The sequence below is a fragment of the Trachinotus anak genome, unplaced genomic scaffold (assembly GCF_046630095.1).
Source record: "Trachinotus anak isolate AG129_WGS33_773 ecotype Australia unplaced genomic scaffold, CSIRO_AGI_Tana_v1 ptg000012l, whole genome shotgun sequence".
Lineage (NCBI taxonomy): Eukaryota > Metazoa > Chordata > Actinopteri > Carangiformes > Carangidae > Trachinotus > Trachinotus anak.
Window position 1 is genome coordinate 11,946,641 of NW_027273863.1, and position 26,479 is coordinate 11,973,119.

Sequence of the window (26,479 nt, forward strand, 5' to 3'; positions counted from 1 at the left end):
GTCCCCAGTTTATCTGCATCTCATTTGTGATCTTACAAATTGCATTTATCCAAAATATACTAGAGTGACAGTACAACAAATGAAAGCAAGTGCAGCTGAATCGTGCTGTTTGCTGTTATGCAGGTATATGAGAACTGGAGGGAGAGCCAGCCGGACAACTTCTTTGCAGGTGGCGAGGACTGCGTTGTGACCATTGCCCATGAGGATGGCAAATGGAACGACGTGCCCTGCAACTACAACCTGCCCTACATCTGCAAGAAAGGCACAGGTACCACAACACGGCCAGACTGAATGCAACCAAACAGTTAGTACTAGTAACAGATAGTATTCAATAACAGACTAACTATTCCCTTAGTACAATTAAAAATGTGCAAACAAACAACAACCTTCTGTCATTCCCTGTTGGACAAATTGTGGTCCAGCATGACTCAGAGCTTAATAATCATTTCATGCAGAGAGATTTCTGCTGTCTTCATACAACTTGGTTGCTGGTGTGTTGACCAGCTGGCTGCATATTATTCATCAGTGCTCATCATCAGTTCTTGTGCAGGAAAGATTTCTTCATCACAAGGCGTCGGGAGTATCTCAGACACTTTCTCTCCATCAAAGGTCACAGCAGCAGATGCTCAGAAAATGAACGACAAACTTAAGTGAAGGTTGTGATTCAGTCTCAAACCTGTATTGATTTTTGAAAGCAATATCCCCTGGGCTCACTTACATTTTGTCCACGCAGCAGAACTGTAGTTGCGGCTATTGCCAATTATTACCTTGTTCACAAATATGATCTGAAATTCCTCCGAGCCATTTTGCCAGGTTTTCCTATTGCTCCTTCCCTCAGTGAGCCAGAACTCAGCCGGCCTGAATGCGAATGCAGTAAGATCGTGTAGGATGCAAAGAGAGCGAAACACTGGGAGCAGCTGAAGACATAGAGGACGGTCAGGAGGAGTTAGAAGAGAAGGGGGAGACAGATGGAGGAGGACAGGGGAAAAAAAGATTAAGTAGTTTGAGTGTTTGTTTGTCGGGCTGTGGTCTCATGGGTATGTGGTTTGGCTGTTTTCCCTGTCTACTGCAGAAAAACCTATTACCCCCCTCTGGCCTCTCCACAGCTCAGCTCAGCTATCAGATACAGCAGCGATGCTGCCATCTACAGGCAAAACACACCTCTATTATTGTGCCTTCGAAATTGATTGATATTTAAAATATTTTTTTGTACCTACAGACATGGATTGTGCCCTCATGTTTGTACATTTGTACATTTTTACCTAACAGTGGAAGAGACTATTGCCATACATGAAGTTGTGGACTTTTGGCACCACATATGACTGATGTGAAGAACATGCTGAACATTTACTAACTTTATCTGTGTGATTAACATGGTTTTAATTCAATTACTTTTGGCAGTGCTGTGTGGGACCCCACCCACAGTGGAGAATGCCCATTTGATAGGTCGCCGGAGGTCACACTATGACATCCATTCGGTGGTTCGTTACCAATGCTCTGAAGGCTTCTACCAGCGTCACATCCCCACTGCTCGCTGCCGGGCTGATGGGAGCTGGGAGAGACCCAGGATCATCTGTACAAAGTGTGAGTATTCAGGAAGCAGGAAGTATGAAGCTTTATATTTCTTGTTACACTCTAATCGTCTAATCCTTTGTTTTTGATTGGCTTTCCTTGGCAAATATAGTCATCTTAAAGAGTGCAAATGTACCCAGCCTATGTACCCAGAGTTTAGGACACGAACCAAGAACTGCAATGCAATCTTTCTACTGTCACTCACTAATAAAGGCATTAAAATAGCCAAAAGTGACTCAGTGACTTTGACAGTGGCATGATTGTTGGTGCCAGATGAGCTGGTTTGAAGATTTATGAAAGTGCTGATCTCCTGGGATTTTCACATTCAACAGTCTCTGGAGCTTTTACTTAGAAAGGAGTGAAAAAAAAAGAAACATCAAGTGAGCGGCAGTTCTGCAAATGGAAACGTCTTGTTGATAAGTGAGGTCAGAGGAGAATGACCAGACCTCTTGGTGCTGAAAAAAAGGTTATGGTAACTCAGATAACCACTCTTTACAACTGTGGTGAGCAGAGAAACATATCAGAATGAACAACATGTCGAAACCTTGAGGTGGACAGACTACAACAGCAGAAAACCTTGTCTGGTTCTACTCATGTCAGCCAAGAACAGAAATCTGAGGCTGCAGTGGACACAGGCTCAACAGCCAGACAGCTGAAAAACATATCCTGGTCTGATAAATCTGAGGCACACAGATGGTAGGGTCAGAATTTGGCATAAATAGCATGAATCCATAGATCCAACCTGCCTGGTGTCAACAGTCCAGACTGCTGTGCTGGTGTGTCGGTGATGAGAACGTTTTCTTGGCACACTTTGGATCACTTAATATCCAATTAACCTTTGTTTGAATGCCACTGCCTTACCGAGTATTGTTGCTGACCATGTGTTCCCCTTTATGGCCACAATCTTCTAATGGCTACTTACAGCAGACACCATGTCACAAAGTTGTCTCAAACTGGTTTCATGAACATGACAAGTTCATTGTTCTTCAGTGACCCCTCGGTCACCAGGTCTGAATCCAGTAGTGCGTGTATGTCGGCTGGTTAGTAACAATAAACTGCTGAAACTACAATAATATTAAGATATGTCTGAGATAATTAAAACAGTGTCATAGTTTGTCACTAAATATATTGGACAATACTTTAGGAAAACTAATAGAACATAAATGTTTTTAGATACGTGTTTTTAGCTATGTGTTTATGTTAAAAAAAGTAATATCTGCCCATCTATCAATCATTAGCTATATCACTTCTCCTTATGACATTGGGCAAGAGGCAGGATACAACCTGGACATGTTGCCATTCCATCACAGGGCTGACAAACAACCATTCATGCTCACATTCACAAGCAGTTCAGAGTCTGCATGTCTTTGGACTGTGGGAGGAAACCATGGCACCTCGAGAAAACCCATGCAGAAGATGCGAATCACACACCCAGAGTGTTCTTGATGTAAAGCAACAGTGCTAATCACTGCACCATCATGCCAGCTAAAGCTTACATAATGCATATATAAGGTCCCTTAAAATATGAAAAAAAGTAGAAACACTCAAATTAAAGACTATGGAATTCAATGAGAAGAGCAAGAGTAAGATATAAAAATATAGATTTTTTTTTTTTTAAATGGTGAGCAGGGGATTTAATTCACTGGGTACAACAAGTGTGAGGTACAGTAATCTTACAAAATCTGAGTTGTGTTGTTTATCTACACTACTACAGCATTAAACAACATAAAACAAGATAAACATATTTGCCTCCTTCTATTTTTAGCCCGACGATCACACCGATACAGACGCCACCACCACAATCAGCACCACGAGCGCCGCAGCCACAGGAGACACGGAGAGGGACACAAGGCCAGAGAGGACGCACACAGCTACTACTGAACCAAATAACACAACGTCTGCAATGCCTAGGTGCTAACCATGGCCCATAAAGAAAGACAGTAGTTCACATCACTCTCATTTCCTTTCCTGCTTCCGACCATGCTCTCTGTTTAGCTGACAAAATAAGGTTTTCTTACTCTAACTTAAAGTTTATCTCCTTAATCCTGTCACTGAGTTTGGGTGTTTTGATGCCTCTTTTTGTTTCCACCCCACTTCCTTTAACCAGAGGTCCATGCGAACACTAACTCTAACACTAACTCTTGTTAACATTGTCCATCCCTCACGTCTCAGTACAGTAAAACCTTCACCTGTCTATGAACTAAAGCCCTCTAGACTTTACAGCAGTGTGTGAGCATGTGTGAGCGTATGCATGTAAGAGAGAGACTTAGAGAAGTGCTGAGTCACTTTTTTTTTTTGTAAGTTTGCTTGTTGTACATGAAAAATGACTCTCATCCTAGTATTCTGTTTACAAAGCACAGATGTAATGATGCAAGATAGCATTCAGTCCTTGATAACCCTGAGCTTTTTGTATGTGTACTGTAGCTGTTACTTTTTTCCATAGAGTACCTGAATAGCTGGTCTGTCTTAATGTACTGACATGCTTTTTTTCCTGATATTTGCCATGTTTTTGTGTAATGTTACTATTTATTATGAATCATTTGCTAGTGAATATGCTTTCTTTTTTTTACTTATACTTCAGAGAGCCGAAAGTAACATTGTTTTTTCTATACCAGTATATAAGTCCAACAATCAGTAACAAAATTAATCATGATTGCCTCTAATCTCTGTATTGTAAGTATTGTGGTGTTTGTTATTGGCTGATCCTTGATCAATAGCTGGACCTTGCCCAATCAAATAGACTCCCTTTTTCCCATAAGCACTCTCACCTAATGAATATATCCCATTGACATAGTTAGTTAGAATGGGATTATACAATACTTTCGTGAGATAACCACTTGATTGTATTTGAATCGCTAAATACTTTGAATCTTTGCACGGCTATATTTACATGATGGGTAGAATGTCACAATTTTTTTGTCTTTGGTCCCTTTGATATTTGATCGGTCATCCACTTTTTTGGTGTTCTTATGACTTTTTGTCCTGCTGTTGTATTTCATTCTTAATAAAGTGGGAAAAAAATGAGCAACATTCCTGAGTATTCCTCATTCAAGCAAAAGGAAAACTAACTTATTTATATCTTAAACATCTCAACAACTATTGGATGGATCAGCCATGAAATTTTGCACAGACTCTCATGGTCCCCAGAGGATGAAACCCGATGAATTAGATTATCCCCTGATGGTTCCCTTGCCAGCAAGTCAAAATTTTCCCTTATCAAGTGAAACACTTTTATATCTACCAACTGGATTGACTGGCTGTGGCTCAGGCAGTAGAGCAGATTGTCTACTAACCAGAGGGTTGGTGGTTTGATCCCTGGTCTGTGCGTTGAAGTGTCCTTGGGAAAGATATTAAACCCCAAAATGCCTCTGATGGCTGTTCCATCCGTGTATGAGTGTGTGTGTGAATGGGTGAATGTGGCCTACATTGTACAGCGCTTTGAGTGGTCGATAAGACTAGAGAAGCATTACATAAGCAGTCTATTAACCATTTTTTGTACAGACATTCATGGTGCCCCTGGCTTTCCTCCTATCACAGCCACAAGGTTGACTTTTGTGGCTCTACCCGAAACATCTGGCGACTCTTGGTTGAACTGCCATGAAATTTCCCCACAGTATGAACTGAAAATAACATTGGTGACCTGACTTTTCATCTAGTGCAACTGTCAGTTCAAAATCTTGGCTTTTATATACTCTTACATATAGTGCTGATCATAAAGTGTTAGCATGCTGACACACTAAACTAATACGATGAACTTAGTCAAGGTTATACCTGATAAACATCAAGTTAGCATTGTCATTGTGAGAATTTTAGCATGCTGACATTAGCATTTAGCTCAAAGCCTCACATAGAGTAGCTAGCAAGGCTGTAGCAGACTTGTGTGTGTGTGTGTGTGTGTGTGTGTGTACAGATCCTGTAATCCATTACTTTTTGACAGGAAAGTGGTGTTGTGCTTAGATTGTTTTCGTCATGTCACCAGTGTGGTACCCCAGCAGATGAAACTCTTTATTCTGGCCTTTACTTTTGTGAGCTTTGCTGCTCACTTTATTTTGCTCTCTACACTGTGAGCAATAGTTTCATCCTGTTTGGTACATCAGGTCATTTTCTCATCTTTGTTGTGTCAGTGAGCAGAATATTTGAAGAGAGAGAAGGACGACCCACCAGCAGTTAGACATAACAGATTGCCTTTGCCAGAATCAACAGAATTCACAATGTAGTAAATTTAAAAAAGTATTTTCGTGTCCCACAGTATAATTAGTGTATGATTTGGATCTGATACAACTGTTCAACCATAGGTGTCTTCATCAACCCCCCCGCCCCATGTTTAATTAATTCAATTGTTCTATAATTTTTACAAACCCAGTTAAGACTTGAGTCATATGTCCCAGAGTTTTTCCAACATGAAGATCCCATTTTTTTCTTCTCTGCCAGAAATCATTTAAATACATAGTTAAATTAATGTCCTCCCTCATTCTCTTTGGCCTAAGAAGAGAGGTTTAAAGATCAACCCTAAACTTATAAAACGTGAGCTGTACTTAACTCCACAAATTCTTAGAGAAAACAATCAAAGTCATGACCTTTGTGTCCTCAAGAGCAGCTACAGCCGTGTTCACACAACACGAGAGGGCAACTTTGATTCACCGCAGTAAATTCATTTGGCATCCAAGACTAAAACAGTTTGGGCCATACACGGCCGGCCGATGTGTCAGGTGATCATTCGTGCTGCTGTTGTGTGACAGCTAACCTAAATCCAGGGTTCACTGCTTATCAGTTTGACAGCCACAGCGGTTCACTGTACATAGGGCACAATGACATCACCAGGCGGGGACAATATTGACTTCTGAGGAGATCATCCTATTAAACCAGCAACTGCTCAGTTGGTGGATAAAAACCGATTTCAACTTTGGATTCATGATCAATTCATAGCCCGTTACACTCACAGATACTGGGCCATTTGTATTAGACTAAATAAAGTGGAACATGAGACTCTGAGCTAAAATGATCATAATTGATGAGTCAATGGACATAACTACTTATAAGTCATGAATCATCTTTTATTTATCAGTCAATAATCTGTGGTTTCAGCTGCTCCAGTGTCAGGATTTGCTGCTTTCTCTGTTTTGATATCAGTGATAAAAGTTTTGGACAAAAACAAAACAATTTAAAGACATTACCTGAGCAAATTGTGATGAACATTTTTTTTATTATTTACTGACACTTTATAGACCAAGCAATTAATCAAACAATTAGAAGGTAATCTTTAGTTGCAGCCTCAGTGACAACATCACAAAAGAGGTTGCACAGTATCTGTCACTACGTCAACTTTTCCTCTTGAGTAACATCTGCTATCATCTCCCTTGTCAAAAACTCACTGAAGTTATTAAGGCTTTCAAGCTTTCATGAACAGTTTTTATATTCACAGTTTTTCAAAAGGATGAAAGCCGTGATAGTTTTCGATGACCCTGTCAATGTTAGATCAGTCAAAACAAACTTTAAGCTATAGAGCTGTGGATTTCTGCATAGAAAGATGTATAATAATGACTTTCCCTCTCCAGCAGTGTGTCGCTGACCTGTATGTACAGGTTAGTAGTCTTAGTTTGGGAAGGTACCAACTGGGTATCTGCATGAGTCACCTGTGAGATGATCACAGCCCTTAACTCCATCAACAGCCTTCTTATCAGGGTCCAATAGTCCATGCAGGGAGTGCTGCGCAAGGTGACTGATTTTCGAACAGCTGACTCAGAGAGCAGTGTCTTTAGATTTCCTCTGGGTTTTAAGGTTGAAAAAAATGCAAGTTTAAAGCAGTTTGTGCGCAAGAGAGTCCCCAGAAAACATTAGCCTTGTCACAGTGTGAAGTATTCCTCGACAGTCCGCAGCAGGTGTGTGGGTTTAGTTTTTCTTCTTCTCGTTGTTGGCCTGTCCCTTGGGAACAGGTTTCATAAAATAAGCAGGGCTGGTGTGGCAGCGCAGGGCCAGCAGAGCCGGCGCAGCAGCGAGCAGCACATTGAGAGTGATAACAGGCCACCATTTGTCTGCTGGGACTCGGTATGTGAAGGGAGTGCGAGAGTGCAGAGATGCTCCAATATGGCACCACTGAGTCTGGAGAGAACAGCAGGAAGTCAACATGAGACTTTATGTTGCATTTTGCTTTTTCACAGAATACAAATAACAACAAACGCATAATAACCAAAGTTACCTGAGCCATTGCTCCTGCAAAGAAGATGGTCCAGTCTAACATCCAGCTGCTCCCAGGTGTTTTCAGACCATAGATGAGGACAGTCAGCAGGGGAAGAGCGTAGAACAAATACACCAGCATCTTAAAGAATTGTGCACAAAAATCAGTTATCGTTTTGAACAAGGAAATACAGAAGATTTGGTTTCATTTCACATGTTGGTATCTTATCCAGACTGACCATAACCCTGGGGAAGCCGACTGGGTCTTTGAGGTACGGCTCGTACTGATAGATGTAGGTGAAACAGGTGTCCAGAGGACAATCCAGCACCACCTGCGCCACGGCAGGACAGAAACAGCATTCAAACACATTATCTCAAATCTCTATGAGTCAGGCAGACATACAGGAAAAGGCTGCAAAAGCTTCCAAGTGGTTTTACTCACAAAGCCTCTGAAAACAGAGAAGGCCATCGCTCCCACTAACAGAAGTGAGAGAAGCAGGTCGACCGGCCGAGACAGCAGACCTTTCTTCTGCTCCTCCGCGATCTAGTCAACACAGAAGCATTCTCAGTTAATGTAGGCACTGCCCGTTTCATTATTTTAATACCTTAATAGTGATTAAAACCAAATTCATATATTGATAGGGATTGAGATTGGCTTACTAAAGGTATGTTTGTATCAGCATACTGTACATGTAACCTGCAGCAAGACATGTTTGACAGGCTGCATTTTTATGCATGTGTTAAGCATAACATGATTTTTATTCCATTTATGATTTTATTTATATTTACTATTATAACTTGATGTCCAGCAAAGTTTAATGTTCAAGTAATTCTGTTACCTTGTATTTACCGTTTCATCTTTCATCATAAAGCCTATTGTTTAACATGTGTTGGCCACAACACATCACAGTCAAATGTGTTTATGTACAAAACAAATAATTCTCAAATACAGGCCAATACCTGTATGAGCCTCAAGTATCAGCATCATTCAGGCTGTGATATCATAAAAGTCTTTTAGCACAAATGAGTTGATCCTCTTTGCCAGTAGTTCCCAACCTGGGGTTTGGGTCCAACACAAAGGGTCATGAAGGGGTCAAGTCACAAGATTATTACCAGAGGGAGGAAACAAGAAAAAATGTGTGCTTCAAAAAATGATGCTGCTTATTTTTTTTTTTTGCTTTTCTTTAATCTTGCTTTTCTCTTATTCATTCTGTTTAATCTCTTCGGTCCTCTGAAAGAAGTTCAAATAAACCAGTGGAAAAGGGTTGGATGTCACTGCTCTATAGATATTCATTATATATTATGGTTAATGTCTCAACAGCTGAAATGTACCTTGTCTGCTATGACAACTGGCATCTCTCGGGGTCTGCTGAAGAGCAGGGAGGCTGCCCAGAAAGGCACCAAAAAGAACGGCACATTCCTCCAAAAGGCTGGTCGAATGTTAGACCCATATTTACCTGCACAAACGAGAACGTCGTCACTACTCAAGAACACTCAATGGAGTACATGCTGACACCCAATGACAAACAGTGCTTATGTAGGCAGCTCTCACCGATGACAACTCCTGGGATGAGAACAATTTGATGGGCGATGGAGGAGCCCGCCCACAGCAGGCCCAGGCTTCGATAGGACTTCCTGCAAGAACAGAAAAGCAGCAGGTTTCATAAAGAGGTCCCACTGAACACAGAGCGGGCAGGTGGTGGTGGTGACAACGCCACAGCTCACCCTTTGAACATGCGGTGGATAATAATGAGGAAGAGGAGGAAGTGAACAACGCCTTCCCAGTAAGACATCATCACAGCGTAGGCGGTACTCAGATGAGGTTCACCCTGAAGAGACAGCATCACATAATGACATATAAACTTCTGAATGACGCCATCATCAGGAAGTAGTCTTTTAGAGAACGGGAGGACAGGTTTATCTTACCATCTTTAGATAGAAGCCCATGAAGCCAGAGATGAACCCATCCTGCTCTAAAGCGTTCGTCAAGCCCACCAGGCAGGTGAAGGAAAACTCTGCAAACGCTGAAGAAACACATACACAGGATTAAAAAAAGAAAGCGACTCTGCTGCTTCTACACTCCACTTTCACTTCGCTGATAGAGGGCAAACATGTGTTTATCTGGTTGTACCATAGAATAAAGGGTCCACTTTCTTGTTGTGTGGCACAGTGAGGAGAAGGAGAAGAAGAACAGATCCCAGGACGACCATTCCCATTCCCAGGATAGGCAGAGGTCTGAGGAACAACAGCGATGAAGACAGTCAGAGTGCATTCATCACTTTATCGGTGCAAGCCAACAACCCTGCAAAGTATTTAGCTTGGCTTTAACTATTAGCTTGTGCAATTAATCGTTAAACAGAAAAATTAATCAGCTACTATTTTGATCATCAACATTCACTGGTTGTCGCTTCTCTGCTGTGAGGATTTGCTGCTTTTCTTTGCCTTTTTGTGATAATGAACTGAGTGCCTTTGAATTTCAGATCGTTTGTCAGAGAAACCAGGCAACGTGAAGAAGCTTCAAATAATTAATTACACATTTTCCTCATTTCCAACATTTTCATTCAATTAATCACCAAAGGAATCAGCTGATTATTCAATAATGACAATAATCATGTACAATCTTCCTCACATTCATACTTCAGCAGAAAAAAAGGAAGGAGGTTGGAAATGAAGACTTGCAGGCTGCAGACAACCCTGGTAACAACGGAACTGAATCTTTAATGTGATATTTCCTTCATTTTCCTATCAGGAAAAATGATGGATGTGAGACTGGATGTTGCACAAAACTGTTCTGCGTATCATTCAAGCCACATAGTGAAGTAAAGAAATTATAGTTAAATCATTACTTTTAAAAGTGTAACTCTGTGGACCAGCTGCACTGATCTTGGCACAGACAGGGAACACCAGCGAATTTGGGTGATTTATGTCCACTTCGAAGCCTAACACTTAGGGTAATCAATTCAGTAATTTACAAGGCCTAATTTACTTTTAGGAGTTTAATCTATTTTCCTTGAATGAATTTACATTAGTTCTCTCTGGTTTTGTTGTCGAGGCCTGTGTGAATCTTGTTTTCAGTGTAGGCCTCAAGAATCTCAGCAAGATGAGGGTGAAATTATCACACACACACACACACACACACACACACACACACACACACACACTTACTCCTGAAGTGCGGGGATGTTGTTCAAGGTGTACAAGACTGCAGGAGCCAGGAGCGAGAGGAGGAACACGGACACTTCCACCGGCGGCCTCATCGTTGAAAGCTGATTGTTTGACCTATTGAAAAAAAGAGAGAAGTATCCAGATGTGTATAAATATCAGCAGCTACACGCGATTATTGGTCATGTTTGAAGCCAGCGTCCTCTCCACTGCCGCCGCGGGAAGGAGATAATTAGGAGTGTCACCAGTTGCCTTTTGGCCTGTGATGAAACACCATGCTGCTCCAATGACTGTCACCCAGTGGGTCTCAAAGTTCAACTTAGGGACTATGCTCAGGGGTCAGCTTCTTTTTTTTTTTTTTCCCATGGCTGTTAGCATCCAGCTTATTGGTGCATTACCGCCACCTTCTGCTCCGGAGTGTGGATGAGACTGCTGACCAACAAACAAACAACAACAACAAAAACTATGCTCTCACGTCTGCTCTAACCTGCATGTTATTCTTCCTGCTTTACAACCCTGTCCTTGTCAGCCACTCTATTCCTATATTCCTGTGTAACCATCAAATCCAGTCGACACTGCCACCATCTCTACTGTGTTCACCCCCAACTTATTAGATGTTCTTCTGTTTATTCCAGTTCCTTTAGCTGGAACAGCCACTCCAAACCCTGATGCTCCTGCCTCAGGTTTCTTAGCCCCATCTGTATAAATCTGTGTAAAATGTATTGTATTATTACATAATAGTTGAATGCACTTACCAAATCAGCTTCATCTTTGCCTTTCTTTTTAACCTTTAGCAAGTACCAGTCTGCGTCAGGCCACAACAGCATCCATGGAGCCACCTCTGGGGACACTACTGCAGGGCTTATCCTCAGACCAAAGACTCCAGATCTTTTTGCAATGCTATTTCCTACCCGAAGAAAAAATGTCCTTTTGACTTTTCCCATTCTCCCAGCACTCCTGTAACACTTCTTCAGTGGGATGAGAATCTTTGTGTCCCTGCAAATTAACCCAGTAGTTTGCCATCAATTGCATTTCAATCAATCAATTTGCAATGGCATTTCTCCCATTTCTACCTGTAAGGCAGGTACTGGTGATGTTTTAAAAGCCCCACTGCACACTCTCAGTGCTTGTGATTGAATTACATCTAGTTTACTCATAAGAGACTTGGCTGCTGACCCATATGCTACACTGCCGTAATCCAGCACAGATCTTATCAGCGCCAGGCACAATCTTTTTAGCGATGAGCAACTCGCTCCCCAGTCACTTCCCGTCAAACACCTCATCACATTTAGCACTTTTTTCCATTTTTCCTCCACTTTCCCAATACAGTCAAAAAGAACACCCAAAAATTTAAATGAACCAACCCTTTCCAGGTCTTTCCCATACATCCTCAAACTCATCCCTTCCTCAATTCTTTTCCTAGTGAAAGACAGTTTGAGTTTTTTCTACTGACAACCACAGACTTATCACACTCCCCTGAGGTGTGCCATTTTCAACTGTATTTTGATTTGACAGGTCTAATCCAATCCGTACTTGGATTTTTCTCCCAACTCAAATTGTGCATCTTAATTAGCATTCCCTCCTTCCACATCATGTCATAGACTTTTTGTATATCAGAAAACACTGCAATAACTGATTCTTTATTTACCTGGGCCTTTCTGATTTCACTTTCAAGCCTTACTACTGAGTTGATGATATTCCTACCTTTCCTAAAACCACACTGATAACTTGCCAGCATTCCTGTCTTTTCAAGTTTCTATGATAACTTAGGGGTCATTTCCAGTGTGTGAATTATTATTATTATTATTTTTTTTCTTGAATTTACATTGAATTTGGTACAAACTTCAGTAGGGAAAGCCATATTCGTTTACAATCTCCATTAAAGACAGATAATATGTAATATATAATACACAAAAGTAACAAATAGCATAAGACAACAAAAATAAAGCAACATAGAATAAAGCAACATTTGGGGGGTTGACAGAAATTTAATTTGTGCAAGAACAGAGCAATGATATTTAAAGGTGCAGAGATGGACATGACTTCACAAAGTCTGTTTATATATTGATTATTTAGGGAGATAATCCTGACAGATGAAAGACACATTTTCATTTTGTTTTTGAAACATGACAGGGATTTGCTTCTATGGATATGGTCTTCACTCAGTAGAATAGTTATATTTACTATATGTGACAGACCATCTATGAAGACTAAAATCTGTAATTTATTAAAGGAGGGAGCATCTGTTCCAATGTTCATCCAGCTGTAGGTTTCCTTCCAAAACTGTTGAGTGACTTGAAAAGAAAAAAAAACAAATGTTCAGTTGTTTCAGGGTTTCTGAAACAAAAATCCACAATGCTCTACCTCAAATTGAAAACTTTTCCACAAGGTTTCAGCAGCTGGATAAACATTGTGTATAATTTTGAACTGCATATCTTGTTGTTTTCTAAATTTGGTTTGTTATCAATTGTTTTAGCTTAGGATGGTCCATTGAAGTCTGTGAATGATTTATGTTTTAGAGTTTTGCCCAGGACTTTGTTATTATTTGTCTTATTGTGAAATTTTAAAATTCAGATTTTGGATTTCTGAATCATCCTTCATGCATTAAATTCACATTTAGTGGTGTTTTAGAACAGGGGTCTCCACATCCTGCTGGAAAACCATTTGGATCATTAATGGTCATTCACCATTCAGCAGACTGAGGCCTACTGGAGGCAACTTTCTTTCCTTGATACTGTCATTTTTGTGCTTTTGCTCTCTAGTATCATGCAATTTTTGGATTCTAGGTACACAAGATGAGTCTGTAATGACAAAAATAAAATTAAATAAAAAGTCCTGGTCACACTGCACATGTTGAAGTGTTGTCTATGCTCATGTGGCCCCTGGGGTTCGTTTAGGGAACCATCTGTCCTGTTTGGTCTAAGATTAAGAACTCCTCCATCTGATGTCTCCAGTCTTGATTAGATTCTGGATTATATCTGAGAGGGAACACAAAGTTCAGAACAAAGATTATGTTTTTTCAGGCAGGGTGTTGTTTAAAACTAATCATCACTATTAACATTTCTTGTACAGTTTCTTGACAAAATATTGGCTCATAGCAGCCTTTTACTGCAGATTGTAGAGAATGAACATGTGCATTACATAACTACATCTTAAGGATGAACAACATTTGTAAAGCAGGCCTACATCTAATGCAACTTTATCTTCTGTCACAAAGCGGCTGAAGAGGATTATGCTGCTGTTGCCACAGAAACTTAGTGACCAGTGGAAAGAGAGAGTAGTGAGGGGTGGGGAGTCCATGAAGAGACTAGAAGCAGGCAGATTCAATCAGACGTGCAGACAACCCTTCACACACCCACACAGCAGACAGGCGATTTTCTTTTTTTTTATTTGAGGTGACACAGATTTTTAAAAGAGTCCACTCAGTCTGCCACCATGCTGCACCCTTTAATCATCGGCATTGTGACCGTAAACACCTCTCTAACCGTCATCTATTGGACCTTCCTCCTGGGGGATGCCTACTTCAAGTGGCTGACGGAGCCAGAAGACAAACCCAAGAAGGTGGTCACCCCAGCCTGAGAGAGTCGCAGTCAATATGGACCTACTTGGCTGAGTGACTGGGTGTTATTTTTGCTTAGGACTAGTTCAGCTTGTAGCGCTTTCTGTGGAGTTTTATTTCGCAATCCATCTGCTCTATGTTTCACTTGAAGATGATCTGGAACCCCACTGTGAACCTCAAAAAAATTACTGAACTGATTGATCCTGCAAGCAAGTGAGAAAGGAATCCTTCTCAGAGGTAAAGTCTGGCATTCATCAAAAATGTCTGTATCATAAAATACATTGAATTACATGGTTTATTATCTGTGAATTGTCTTGTAGCAGTGTTCGTGGTGTATAGTGTGAATTAGCAGCTCAAATTGCACCAAACTTTAGTGTCCACAGGTTCCTAAGGTAATGCCAAATTTACCTCCATCTTCTGTTTTGCTGACTCAGTGAAAATGTGTTGGTGGTGACGGTGGTATGTGTCAACCAAATCCTGTCAAGGATTATTAAAGAACACCCCCTTAATAACACAGACAGCCTTCCTCTCCTGGCAGCTTCATCCTGAGACGCACTCAGAGACCTCACCGTGCTTTTTCATCACATACACTTTTTTCTCTTTTGTCTTTCTTTCAACTTGATTTTCATTCAAACTCATCAACTTTTTTACATCGCTCCTCTTCCGGCTGTTGAACAAAATGACACACGTATTTTACTATGGGATGCACCCAGTGTCTTGGTTCATTCTCTTTGCAAATGTAGCCATCACCATCATGGAGTGGCAATTCCTCATTTCTCAGTTTATCAAACTTAAAGACCCGGCAAAAGAAAAAGAGCCTGAACCATAGAGGAGGCAATCTGCAACACATCCCGATGCTTCACCGAAAAGAGTTGAGAGGATAAAAATGCATTTTAGGACCGTTGTTTACCTGCCTGCTTGTAGAGAGAAACACTGATGGTGGGTTGTTTTTTGCTGTGATAGAGCAGCCACTGCGGTAAGCCTTTTGTTTGCATGACTTTAACCTTCTACCATGTGTTTCTGGTTATTTCCAGAGCTGTCTGTGTACAACACACACTGATTTGGAAAACCTTTCATGCACAAGTCAAAGCAAAAAGCTGAGGAGCTGTTTGAAGTCTTGATTACAAGGTAAGGAGATGATCAAATCTTTTAGATTTGAATGGGGGTTTAGATATTGCTCTTCATCAGTTTCATGTGAGTTTTTCACAAGTTACATTTGATGATTTACAGTTTTCCCACCCATGGGAATATTTACTGGTCACAAAACTCAGATTGCATTTTGAAATATCACCATCTGCTCTGTTATGAAGCAAGAAATGAGCCATGCAGATATAGTGTCATATAAGTGAATTATGTGATGGGACATTTATAGAATACAAGAAGTGGACCTGCTGTGCTGTTAGGATGAATATAAAGCATGCAATATCCATAAAGTGATACCACTTTAAACCCTAGAGAAACTGGTTTTAATGTAATATATGTATCATATTTATATGCAATGTGGTCATAGAGGACCATAAGCCTCTTTGGCATATTACTGTCCACCTCTCCTCGCTCATATCTCTAATCCCTGCAGATGAAAAGCTGATATTGCTCTGTGACAGACTCAATCCTATTAACTCTGTCTGTCCTATATTCACCTCTCCTCCATCTCACACTCCTCACTCCACTGGGAATTTGACCGCGGACCCCCTCTCCGAAAGACTAGAAGGAGGAATGTTGGGATTTAAGTCTAGACAAGAGATTAGGAGAATTGGCACACTTATGTTATGAGATTTTTCTTGTCTGGTGAACCACATTTTAGTAGCACTACTCTGTGACACTCCTGACAATGTTCTCATTTTTTAAACATATTGACATTTCCATCTGTCAGTCAATCCTGCCATTCCTCCAAGCTTCAGACTATGTTATAAATCTTCTAATGCTCAGTACCTCTCCCTCCTCCTCTCTGATGCACCTATTTCACCCGTTCCAAGTTTTCACAGTGTCACGAAGGAACTCGGATCTGCAACAAGACAATAAATCTCTCAGCACCCAAAGAAACAGCCCCCAAAGTTTCACCATATTTTCTGAAAAGAGTCTCCTATAAAGAGAGTATCTACTTGTCAAAATCAACTATACCAAAGCAGCCAAAGCATGAAGCAACAACCGGTTGTGTCCCTGAACGCCTCAGGAGGGGCTATGCTTTTGAACCTCACACAAGAGGTTTTTGAGCATCGACAGCTCCTCCAGTTCTCCAGAAGGAAGGCGGAGGAGGAGGAGGCCTATTTCGTGGACTACATTCCCCCAGCTAGAGACGCTATAACTCTGCCGCGCAATGTAGTCTATGTCCTAGTTGGGGTGGTGTTGGTTATTGTGGCCACGTACGCCATAGTGGGACACCTGATTAAAGATCTGATGCATGACCTGGCAGGTAACCCCAGGCTGGTGTCTTCTCCTTCCCATCAGTCCACTCCAGTGTCCATGTTTGTGGTGTCTCTGTGCCCCTTTTCTTACCCTAAAGTCTCGGGTCAAAGTGACATCAACATTTTGTCTTTCCCTACTTTATCCTCTCGGGTGATGTGACCGTGTTGCTTGATGACTCTCCCTCACATTTATTTTGAGGTTTGTGTGCAGAATTTAAACCTTCCCAACAGTTTCATTGTCATATCATTAAGGTGAATACTGATACCAATACCACTGATAAACAGTCGAGGGAATGACTGCAGCTAAACAAACATCTCAAAGGGGTACTCTAATAATTTAGTGTTTCTCTTCCACAAAGCTGGTAGGCCAAGATCTCCAGACCATTAGTCAAAACTTGATCCTGTATTTCTTATAATGAAAGTCAATAGTATGGTTTATTAGACTTCCCTTAACTGGTGAAAACCCACTTCTTTCAAATTCTAAACCCAAGGTTAGACTACGTGATCAGGGCTATTTTTACAAAGTAGAGAAGTCTTCCATAGCCACAGAAAAAAAACTAAACTTCACATGCAAAATTGGTGGAGTGCCCCTTTAAAACACGACATTGAGTCAGAGAAAAACATTGCATTTCATGTCACTATCATGGTTTTCTCTCTCACAGACTGGATTCTTGGCCCCAAACCGGTGGAGGATGATTCAGAAGAAGCAAAAGCAGAAATAGAAAAAGAGCGGCAGCTGAGCATTTCTAGTGAGCTGAGGGGGAAAGACATGCTGAGGATGGAGAGAGAGAAGGATGGGCTACTACCAGGTTTCCACCAGGGAGATGGAAGCTACCAATGTCCATCCACCCCTCCTCCACTTAGAAGCGCCATTGCTTCATCATACCCTGGAGAAAAAAGGGTATCCACTCACAGTGTCACCTTCGCCTGCCCTGCCTATGTCACTTCCCTCTGAGTTTTTGTGAATTCACTTTGTCACAAAAGTGGTTCGGATACATTTTTGTCACATCTCCCATTTCAGTGCAGTGATCAATGTTGTCTCTCTGCTGTAGTGATGGATAAGCCCAAAGCTATTTTTGTTTTCTATAAAATAAATGTTGGTCACAAGTTGTAGTTTGTACTCATTTCACAAGACAATGCTTTCATTGCTTATTAAAAAGTTAGTTTAAACATGGTCTATATTGTCAATCATTTAATTAAAATGCACAGTATTATTATTCACCATCCAATCATTTAAGCTACAAAATGTAAATTATACACTATGTGAACATGAGCTGTAAAAAGGACATTTTATTTTGATAACTGACATTTAAAGCAAATAATGTGTATGACATGAAAACACTTCTCAGTGAAAATGTCCAATTTCTCCTTAAGTGTTGTTAAATTGCACATGAATTTCCATTTCAGTGCATTCCACTGTCATAACCATCATTTTCCCATTACTTCACACTTCTTGCTGTAAAGTGTTTGTGAAGAAAGCATACATCAGTTTTCCTGTTCTGGTGTTGGGACTAAGCTTCTCTCCAGTAAACAACTGAATAATACAAGAGTGCTGTTGTGTCTTGTCTGCTTTCATTAATCCATCTTACCTTACTCTAATACCTGGTTGTGTCAGTTGCAGTGACCTTTGTAAATACCAGGGATTACTCTACATCAGCCATATTAAATGCTGTTCGGTAATGATGTCCGCACAGAGAGCATTAAGATTGATAGAAAGATAGATGGATAGATAGAAAGATGGATAAATATACATGCTGTTCTATGTGCAGCGGGTAAATACTATCTCTGTAACTGGGAAACTCTGCTAGCGGAGTCATTCCTCTGACCTTGAGCACCTCAAGCCGCTGCAGCTAATCTAGTTTCCATATGCATCGCTCAACAAGCAGACAGAGAGGGAGGGAAACAAAATGAAAAAATCATCAGGGTGAGAGACACGGTTGAACTTTTAATTGAAGACTTTCTTGCTTGGTCTAGTCTTTGGCCACAGGAATATAAAGACACCTGGAGGATCCTCACCTGATTCTTTGCAAAGTTTGTGAGTATGTGAGGCAATGAGGCTATTTTCTGTAGAGATTCTGTAGACACATACATGACTTTGATGTTGGAGAATATAGTATTTCCTGTGGATCTTGTTGTGATTTGCATGGGATGATGAATAAGAAGAAACCTCTGTGCTGGCTTCTTACTGCAGTGATGACATAGAGATATTAAGTGGATATCCCCTGGCTGACGGCAGATTTTTTGAAGACTACTACACGGCAATGGATGTGACAGTGGACAGCTTAAATGTTCACCACAAGGAGGAAGACGGGAGTGTGTTATTTGAGTCCTATGTACCCCCTTCTCGGGATGCCATCCACCTGCCTACCTATATGCTCTACCTGATCATGGCTGTCTTCATCGTGCTGTCTGTTCTTTACGCCATCATAGGGCACCTCATCAAAGACCTCATCCATGACTGTGCAGGTTTGTTACTGTATCTGCAGCTTCTTAAAACCAGAAGATACTGTTTCCACTGTCCAATACAGTCTCTCGTTGTGTTTTTCTCTTGCATCCTGTCTAATGTGTTTTATTTCCTACACATCTTACTTCTTCTTATTTCTCCTGATTTCCAGATGGGCTGCTTGGGGAGCAGCCCGAGGAAGTGGTGGTGAACTACTGTGAGGCTAAGGACAAATTCATGGCCGACTGGTGCCCGGAAACCTCACCTGAACTGGAGGCGATGGCTCGGGCCGAGGAGAATAAGATGATTGACAGGGACTTCATGAAAGCACCTGCCATCTGGGTCATCAATACAGAATCTCGGGGGAGCAGGACGGGACCCCGTGTGGTCTTTGGGAAGAGGACTTAGCGAGGAAATGAATGAGGACATATTGTTGATGCTTATCCTTCTGTATGTGGTGTGAATGTATGTATACTATAGTGAAGAGGTGAAATGAGTGGCTGTAACAAAGGTTAATGTGTAAGGCTGAAAATGTATTATGTTGTAGGAATGGGGGAGGACTCTGTCTATGTAGGGACTAAATGCTTGAGTGGTCTCATGACGACATCTAGTGTCTGCTGAGGTAACTACAACTGATATCCAACACGAACCTTTTTATAGCAAAATGATGCTCGCGCAAGGTTAAGATTTGAGATTAATAAAGATTACAAAAAACTATGAACATGCCTTGCCATGTCATTTCTGAATATTAGTTTATGACAGTATTAGTTTTGTCTGTTAATGTGCTGCTGATGTGAGAATATGTAGACACAGTATGTACAGTACATCTATGCTAGATGTCAGTGTAAAGTCAAAAGTATTAAAAGTTAAATCACTGTTGTCTAAGCTGAGGAACTATGAATTATGTGTATTTTAATTTTGATAAAAACATGTGGAAAAATATCTTTGTTTTTGAATGTTTTTCTTTCATTTATATCTTATATTTGGAAAGATCTCTATGCTCTCACAAAGAGATGTTTTGCACATATTTGGTATAAAATAACCAGAGACAACTACGACATTTGGCATAGATTCAAGAAATCATAGAGACAGATAAAAAATATGATACTTTTGGATGCAAAAACAAAAAAATCAGTTGAAATTAGACACTAGAGGCAGAAAGGCCAGGAACCTTAAGAGTTTTTTCTTTTAAGTCACATGTGTGAAGTCACACTGATTCGTAACAGCTTAAAGTGTATTAATGGTTCATATCTGAATCATGTGGTTAAAGAACAATTTAAAGAACAGGGATATTTGGAGATGTACTGCGATCTATGAACTTCCTACTCACTTAAGATTTCATGAATGCAGTATTACTAGAAAGCAGCAGTTTGACCCAAACAATGCATTTGAGAGGGTAACAGTTCCACATGAAGCCCTTGCTTGTGTGAACACTAAAAAATCATTCTAACTAAACTTCAATATGAAGGGTCAGTTCACCCAAATCCTTAAAAATCATTTTTTCATGAATGGCAACCTTGGCCCCAGGAGAGGGCGCTGTGGTAAAAATAAAAAAAAAGACCCCATAAACTACATGCCACCACATCTGATACTGTGAAGTAAGCACAGGAACCTTCTCAGGCTGATATGAATTTGGAGGTCTTTGAAGTCATAATCCAACAGCCATCCACTAAAGAAGTGTTAAATGTGAAACACAACAGAAAGTCTTATTATATTTTGGCTCCTTCATTCGCACGGACTAATGACCTTTCATATGTGTGATGCAGGTTCAGCTAAGGATCTCCCTCCTCTTTCAGAGCTGTTTCTGTCATATCCATGAGTGGTATTTTAAGGGAGACTTGCAGATTCAGGTTCTGTGGCCTCTAACCAGATTACCAGAGCTGTATCTCTCTTCACATCCTCCTGCTGTTAACCTAGGGCAAAAGGAAACAATGACATAATCTTATTAACTTTGTACCCCTAATCCTTCTCTTTCAGAGCAGGATCCCCAAATTAATGTCACTATCCTGAAATAGATGAAATAATCAGCAGTCTCAGCAACTTGATACAAATATCAGCAGAGTGTGAGCTCAGATAACTTTGAAGTGTCTGCATAGTGCAAGGCCATAAAAATCCAGGTAATCAGGCAAACCTTATGGTCAGTTTGTGCTGTATAAGGCATGCGGATGTGGTTTGTGAAAATATGTTCTGTCTCTAGTGGTAACTTGTATTTCAAAAAATCCCTGCTATGCCTTAAAGTAAATGGACACTAGAATTAAGAAGTCAGCCAAGGATTACATGGGGGAAATTATAATAAGCCAGTATATGTGCTGTAGAAAGAGCAGGGCTGTTAGCTCGGTGAAAACTGGAAGCTTGTGCTACATTTGCTTTGATACCATGGTTGTGGTACTTTTATTTTGGAAAAATCGGCCACCTTCAGTTAAATCAGGGACTGAGCAGATCATTATTTTGAAGGATGTAACCTCAGAAAGCGTTCTTGCCTTGGAAGCAGCTCGTGTGGTGGTGGGCTGGTCGAACAGCAGGGACTCTGCTCCATGGGATGGGGGCTCTGTCACGTCTCCGCTTTCATATTTCAGGGCGCGCATCTTCACACTCACACACACACACACACACACACACCTCCAAACCTGAGCGGTGTGCGGGACGTCGACCGCGCAGATAATATGTCCCTGTTTGGTTGTATTTCCCCTTAAAAATGAACAATGGACTGGTGATCTGAAGGCAGCGGCATGGATGCCCGTTGACTGAGGGAGCAGCCTTTATGGATTGGAGCTCATCACCGCCGGAGCAAATCTGGGGAGAGTCTGAGAGGTGAGGCGGCATTTGGTCGATTGTGTGCGGGGGGACACCGCAGCGGAAGACCGGCGCTCACTGGGCATTTAAACAAAGCACGGCCCTGGGTATGAGCGGGGGTTCGGGCTAATTAAAGCGCACCTTTCGGTCTCAATGCATACATTCATAAAAGCAGTCGTACAACCAAAAAAAAAAAAAAAAAAAAAAAAGGCCTTTTTCTCCACATAAGACGTGGCTGTATCACATAGCCTATAGTAGCAATCTGCATGCTTAATGCATCGGTGGAAGCTATTGAGGCCACTGGCGATTCCATTTTTTGACTGTCATATTGCATATGTCTGTATTTCCCTCCGTTTATAATAAGATTTTCCGATGAAATATATGGATAAGCAACGCGGCTAATTTTTTGGCTTGCTTTGCAGAAAAGAACACACATTGCGGTACAGTGGCAAATATTTAAAGGGCCCCATCCTGCATTTTGGGCAATAGGGCCCGGGAGACACTTCACATAACAGACCAAGAAGTAATAACTAACATTAAATTCCTTTATAGCCCACAGTCAGGTCTGAGAGCATGACAAAATAAAAGCATGACTTTCAGTTGTTAAAAACGTTTAGACAGTCTCTCATCGTAACTCACTTTAATGCAAAGCACTGAATACTAAATAGTAATTAGTTGCATGGATTCAGAGTAATGGCAATCTCACATGGTTCTAGTTCTCCATGCAGAGTGTGGTATGTAGGTTACTGCATCATCAGATCCCTCCCACAGACAGGCACACTTCAACCAAAAATGGACCATGCCACAACCGGCAACCAGAAAACAGTAGTGAAATACGCTGTGGTTATGAGACCCTGCCCTCCACAATACTGTAGCGTGACTATTTCCCCACCTGGTGAACTTTTAGGCCTCTGGCATGCAGCAACTGTCTTTACATTTTCTGAGCCGACAGCTGTCAGAGGAATTTACAGTGTGCAGAGCCTAGAATGAGGAGCACTGATGGTTAGTATGCAGCACTGTAAAAGACATAGCCCAGTAGCGAAGGCAGAAATATAGTGACCCAAAAAATGCTACTGGAATGCTGTGGGCACTGCACACACTGTTTGATTGTATAGTGTACTTGTCATTTTCTTGTGAAAATCTTGAATGCGGCCTTGTCAACTGCTTTCCAGGGAAGAATTATTTCACTAATTGCAAATGTCATGTAAACACCCCCAGTTTTTCTTGGCAGGGAGGTGGTAGGGTATAGTTAAAGGGCTTAGATGAACTTTGACCCTCAGCAGCCCCCCCTCTCCAAACTCTTTCCTCTCCGCTGCTGGGACTCCCTGAAGACCCCCTACTCTCCCACAGAGGTGCAAATGAGATAATGCTACTATAGTGAGAAGATGTCTCCCTGCTTGTAAGGATTACAAAAAGACTGGTTATTGATTATTTTGCATGATATTCACACCTCTATAAATAGAAGGAATGGATATACTTCTGTAGGTGTTTGAATTTTTTCACAGGTCTATTTCTTTATCTCTCACTTAGTCATGCTGACAGTGCTTCTTTTTTTTTTGCTTCTCTGAACAGTGCTGTGGAAGAGGATACTTCATCCAAGACCACAGGTCACATGACAGGTACATTACTCTGATAGAAAAAAAGAAATATATTTTTCTTGTGTAAAAATCATAAACTGCTTAATTAGTTTGCTAATTCTATGATTTCTAATAATTTAGCGATTATTTTAAATGTTTTTTTTTTTCTTCTGTTTAGATTTGTGTAGTGATGAAACAGACAGCTCTCTTCCTCTCCAGCTTCACACACTCAAGGAGTTTGAACAGGTGAGAGCCTTTATGCGAGCACCTTGTCCATCAGCGTGATCACTGACACTGTGGCTGAGCCCTGATTAAATGTGCTCTACGGGGCCATCTTGTGGATCCATGTCTTACTACAAGATGTAAATGAGCTGATTTGGTTTGCTTTGATACAGAATCTTCAGATCAGAGAGTGATGAGGAAATCAGTGGTGTTCACTCCAGAAATCCATGATCACAAACAAACCATCTGCACTAAATGTCTTTAAATTACTGTACAGAAAAGGAGAACACCTGCAGCAAAGGATTTGGATGGAAAACACCCTGAACCCTCCTGATGGTTCAAGTCTGCCTCCGGCTACAGCATGGCCTACTTTAGGATTTCTCACCAGTGTCTGCTGCACTATTATTGGGCATTGTACCAGTCACATTTTACAGAAATATTATATTAAACATTCTTTTTAATGTTTGACAGTAGGGTGTTCTAATGGGCAGGCAGACTATTACTGACACAAAGTCAAACCCATATACAGCAGTAATAATTTATCCTGCTGAAGTGTACTTGAATAAGGAACAACTATGATACAAACTGCAGGTCTGTAGTTGCTGATTCACCTCTAGCTAAATTTGACAATGTGGAAATCTTAAAGTTGGGCAATCGTCAAGAAAATGTGACTTTTGGTCATGATAAAGTCATATAGTGTGGCTGGAGAACAAATTTTGACAAAAGAACGAGGACATTTTTTGTGAAATGTCACTGAAAGCTGCAGTATAATTTGTGTAGCTGTTATGAATTGAAATAAACATTAATAAATGTTTTTTTATTGCTGTTTAAGAATCAAAGCTTCAGCTCAGCTTAGCATGAAAACTGGAAGCATGGGGAAACAGCTAGCCAGGCTCTGTCCAGAATTACAAAATACAACCACCCATACCTCTTAAGATCACTAATTAACACGCTGTATCTTGTTTGTTTAATCTGTGGACAAACCAAATAGTTTGTGTTTTTAGAGGGAGTTATTTAACATAACTAGTTTGTGATGAACAACACTGCGTCTAGTGTTTCTGCTGGTTGCCTGACTCGAGGAAATCACTGCTCCTGGCTGTTGTTCGCCTGGAAATAACTCCCCATAAAACCACAACTAGTTTTTTTACATTTCTGTTTTTGCATGTATCTAATTATACAAAGCGAATCGTCTTACAGCTCTAGTTCCATAATTAATATAGCTCAATGCTACTTCTGCCAGCTGCCATTCCTCTTCGCTGCATCTTCACTCTTGTTTCTCTTTTGAGTCCATTGTCCATTAGTAGCCTCATGCAGTGTAACAACTGGTTGTGTCTGCGATTGTGCTCTTTGTAAAATAGCGGTTAAGTTTGGCTGATTATCCTCTGAAATACCCAGACTGTGTTACACAGTATTACATTGATTCCCGAGTCCTGCACGCTTTCCTTCACCAGCCAAGCACTAAAACTGTCACTGAAAACTCACCACCAGTGATGCCCCTTTAATGTTATTCTGGAGGTGCTGCTGAGCCCTGTTGAAACAGGAGGTGTCACCAACCAGACACGAAAGCTGGAGTCACTTTCATGGCTGCCAGATCTTGGATGTGTCACTTTTACACCTGACATAAACACATTCCCACACACACTCCACGTACACATTTACACACATTCACTCCTATTTAATCGTCCTTGACCAATAGCTGAAAACAGTGTGTGTGGGAGGGTGTGGCTGTATCATGTGTGGAGTAGTTTAAAAACACACACTATGAACATGATGTCATCCCAAATGTTATGTGGAGTCTCCGCTTGGCGCCTAGCCTAATCTTTGCTCTGAATTATTTAGCAGCAGCATGTAATGTGACACTTTAATGGGCACACTCACTGAATGCATCAAGAACTAATAATGACGTAATGTGTCGGTAACATGTCTCAGTCACTCTATCATCCCCTTTTATAGAGCCTTTCAATACGGGAATGTTGTGCCTTTATTCCACCTTGTCGTTCTGTATAAACAGTATGAACATGGAACGGGGGCATTGTCTTTTGGCCTTTATCCGGCAGCAGAGGTAGTCGCTTAATTGACATGCGTGTAAAATGGAGAGCCAGCATGATGGGACAGACACCAATGCTGTTGTGTAACATGTCATGTCATCTGATTTCTCCACCAGAGCAGCATTATGTGTAGACAAGCAAAGCCAACATAATCAGGGGCCTTTTAAAGACAATATAGCAGGATCTCTGTTTAAAAGGGGCTATAAATTATTTTTTCACTAGACATTAGTCATGAAATTTTATATAGGGTTGTTGCCTTTTTTATGAGATCAAATAAATACTTAGTGGAGCCCATCTTCCTTTCTTTTTCTTTCTTTCCGTTCACTCATCTCTGAGGGACATTCAGGGATTCACCGCTCTGTGAGATTCAGGACACCTCCCTATTAATAGCACTGTAGCTCAGTGCTTCCAGGTCTCCTATTTCATCCAGTTTCTTTCCACTCACCTGTCTGCCCCACTCGCATCAGCCCCTCTGACTCTATTTCCCTCTGCTGGTTAGCCTTGTCAGGGGAGTTTCTGGTTTT

At 41.0% G+C, this 26,479-nt stretch overlaps 3 protein-coding genes across 5 annotated transcripts in view; 2 read left to right on the top strand and 1 right to left on the bottom strand.

Annotated features, from left to right (window-relative positions):
• The window catches only part of LOC139629495 (neurocan core protein-like), a 45,994-nt gene extending 41,398 nt beyond the window's left edge, over positions 1-4,596 (top strand). The window contains exons 18-20 of the mRNA XM_071492141.1: positions 124-268; positions 1,402-1,584; positions 3,338-4,596. Coding sequence (XP_071348242.1) covers positions 124-268; positions 1,402-1,584; positions 3,338-3,453 — 444 coding nt within the window. The 3' untranslated portion in view covers positions 3,454-4,596. The remainder of the gene's footprint in view (positions 1-123; positions 269-1,401; positions 1,585-3,337) is intronic.
• A 2,009-nt stretch (positions 4,597-6,605) lies between these two features.
• On the bottom strand, positions 6,606-11,273 carry tm6sf2a (transmembrane 6 superfamily member 2a). 3 transcript variants are annotated; one of them, XM_071492123.1, is made up of 11 exons: positions 11,154-11,273; positions 10,912-11,025; positions 9,878-9,981; positions 9,673-9,770; positions 9,472-9,575; positions 9,299-9,381; positions 9,079-9,203; positions 8,189-8,290; positions 7,986-8,078; positions 7,769-7,888; positions 7,325-7,671 (listed from the first exon to the last, which is right to left on the bottom strand). In XM_071492123.1, the coding sequence occupies exons 1-11, from the start codon at positions 11,183-11,185 to the stop codon at positions 7,462-7,464; spliced, it is 1,185 nt and encodes a 394-aa protein (XP_071348224.1). In that variant the 5' UTR covers positions 11,186-11,273; the 3' UTR covers positions 7,325-7,461. The 3 variants fall into 3 exon arrangements, with proteins under 3 accessions (XP_071348225.1, XP_071348224.1, XP_071348226.1); XM_071492125.1 differs by having other exon boundaries at positions 11,161-11,268; XM_071492124.1 differs by lacking the exon at positions 11,154-11,273 and having other exon boundaries at positions 6,606-7,671; positions 10,912-11,151.
• Positions 11,274-21,921: 10,648 nt separating this feature from the next.
• LOC139629536 (myomegalin-like) overlaps positions 21,922-26,479 on the top strand; it is a 44,551-nt gene continuing 39,993 nt past the window's right edge. Inside the window, exons 1-3 of the mRNA XM_071492216.1 lie at positions 21,922-22,126; positions 23,681-23,727; positions 23,864-23,931. Coding sequence (XP_071348317.1) covers positions 22,077-22,126; positions 23,681-23,727; positions 23,864-23,931 — 165 coding nt within the window. The 5' untranslated portion in view covers positions 21,922-22,076. The remainder of the gene's footprint in view (positions 22,127-23,680; positions 23,728-23,863; positions 23,932-26,479) is intronic.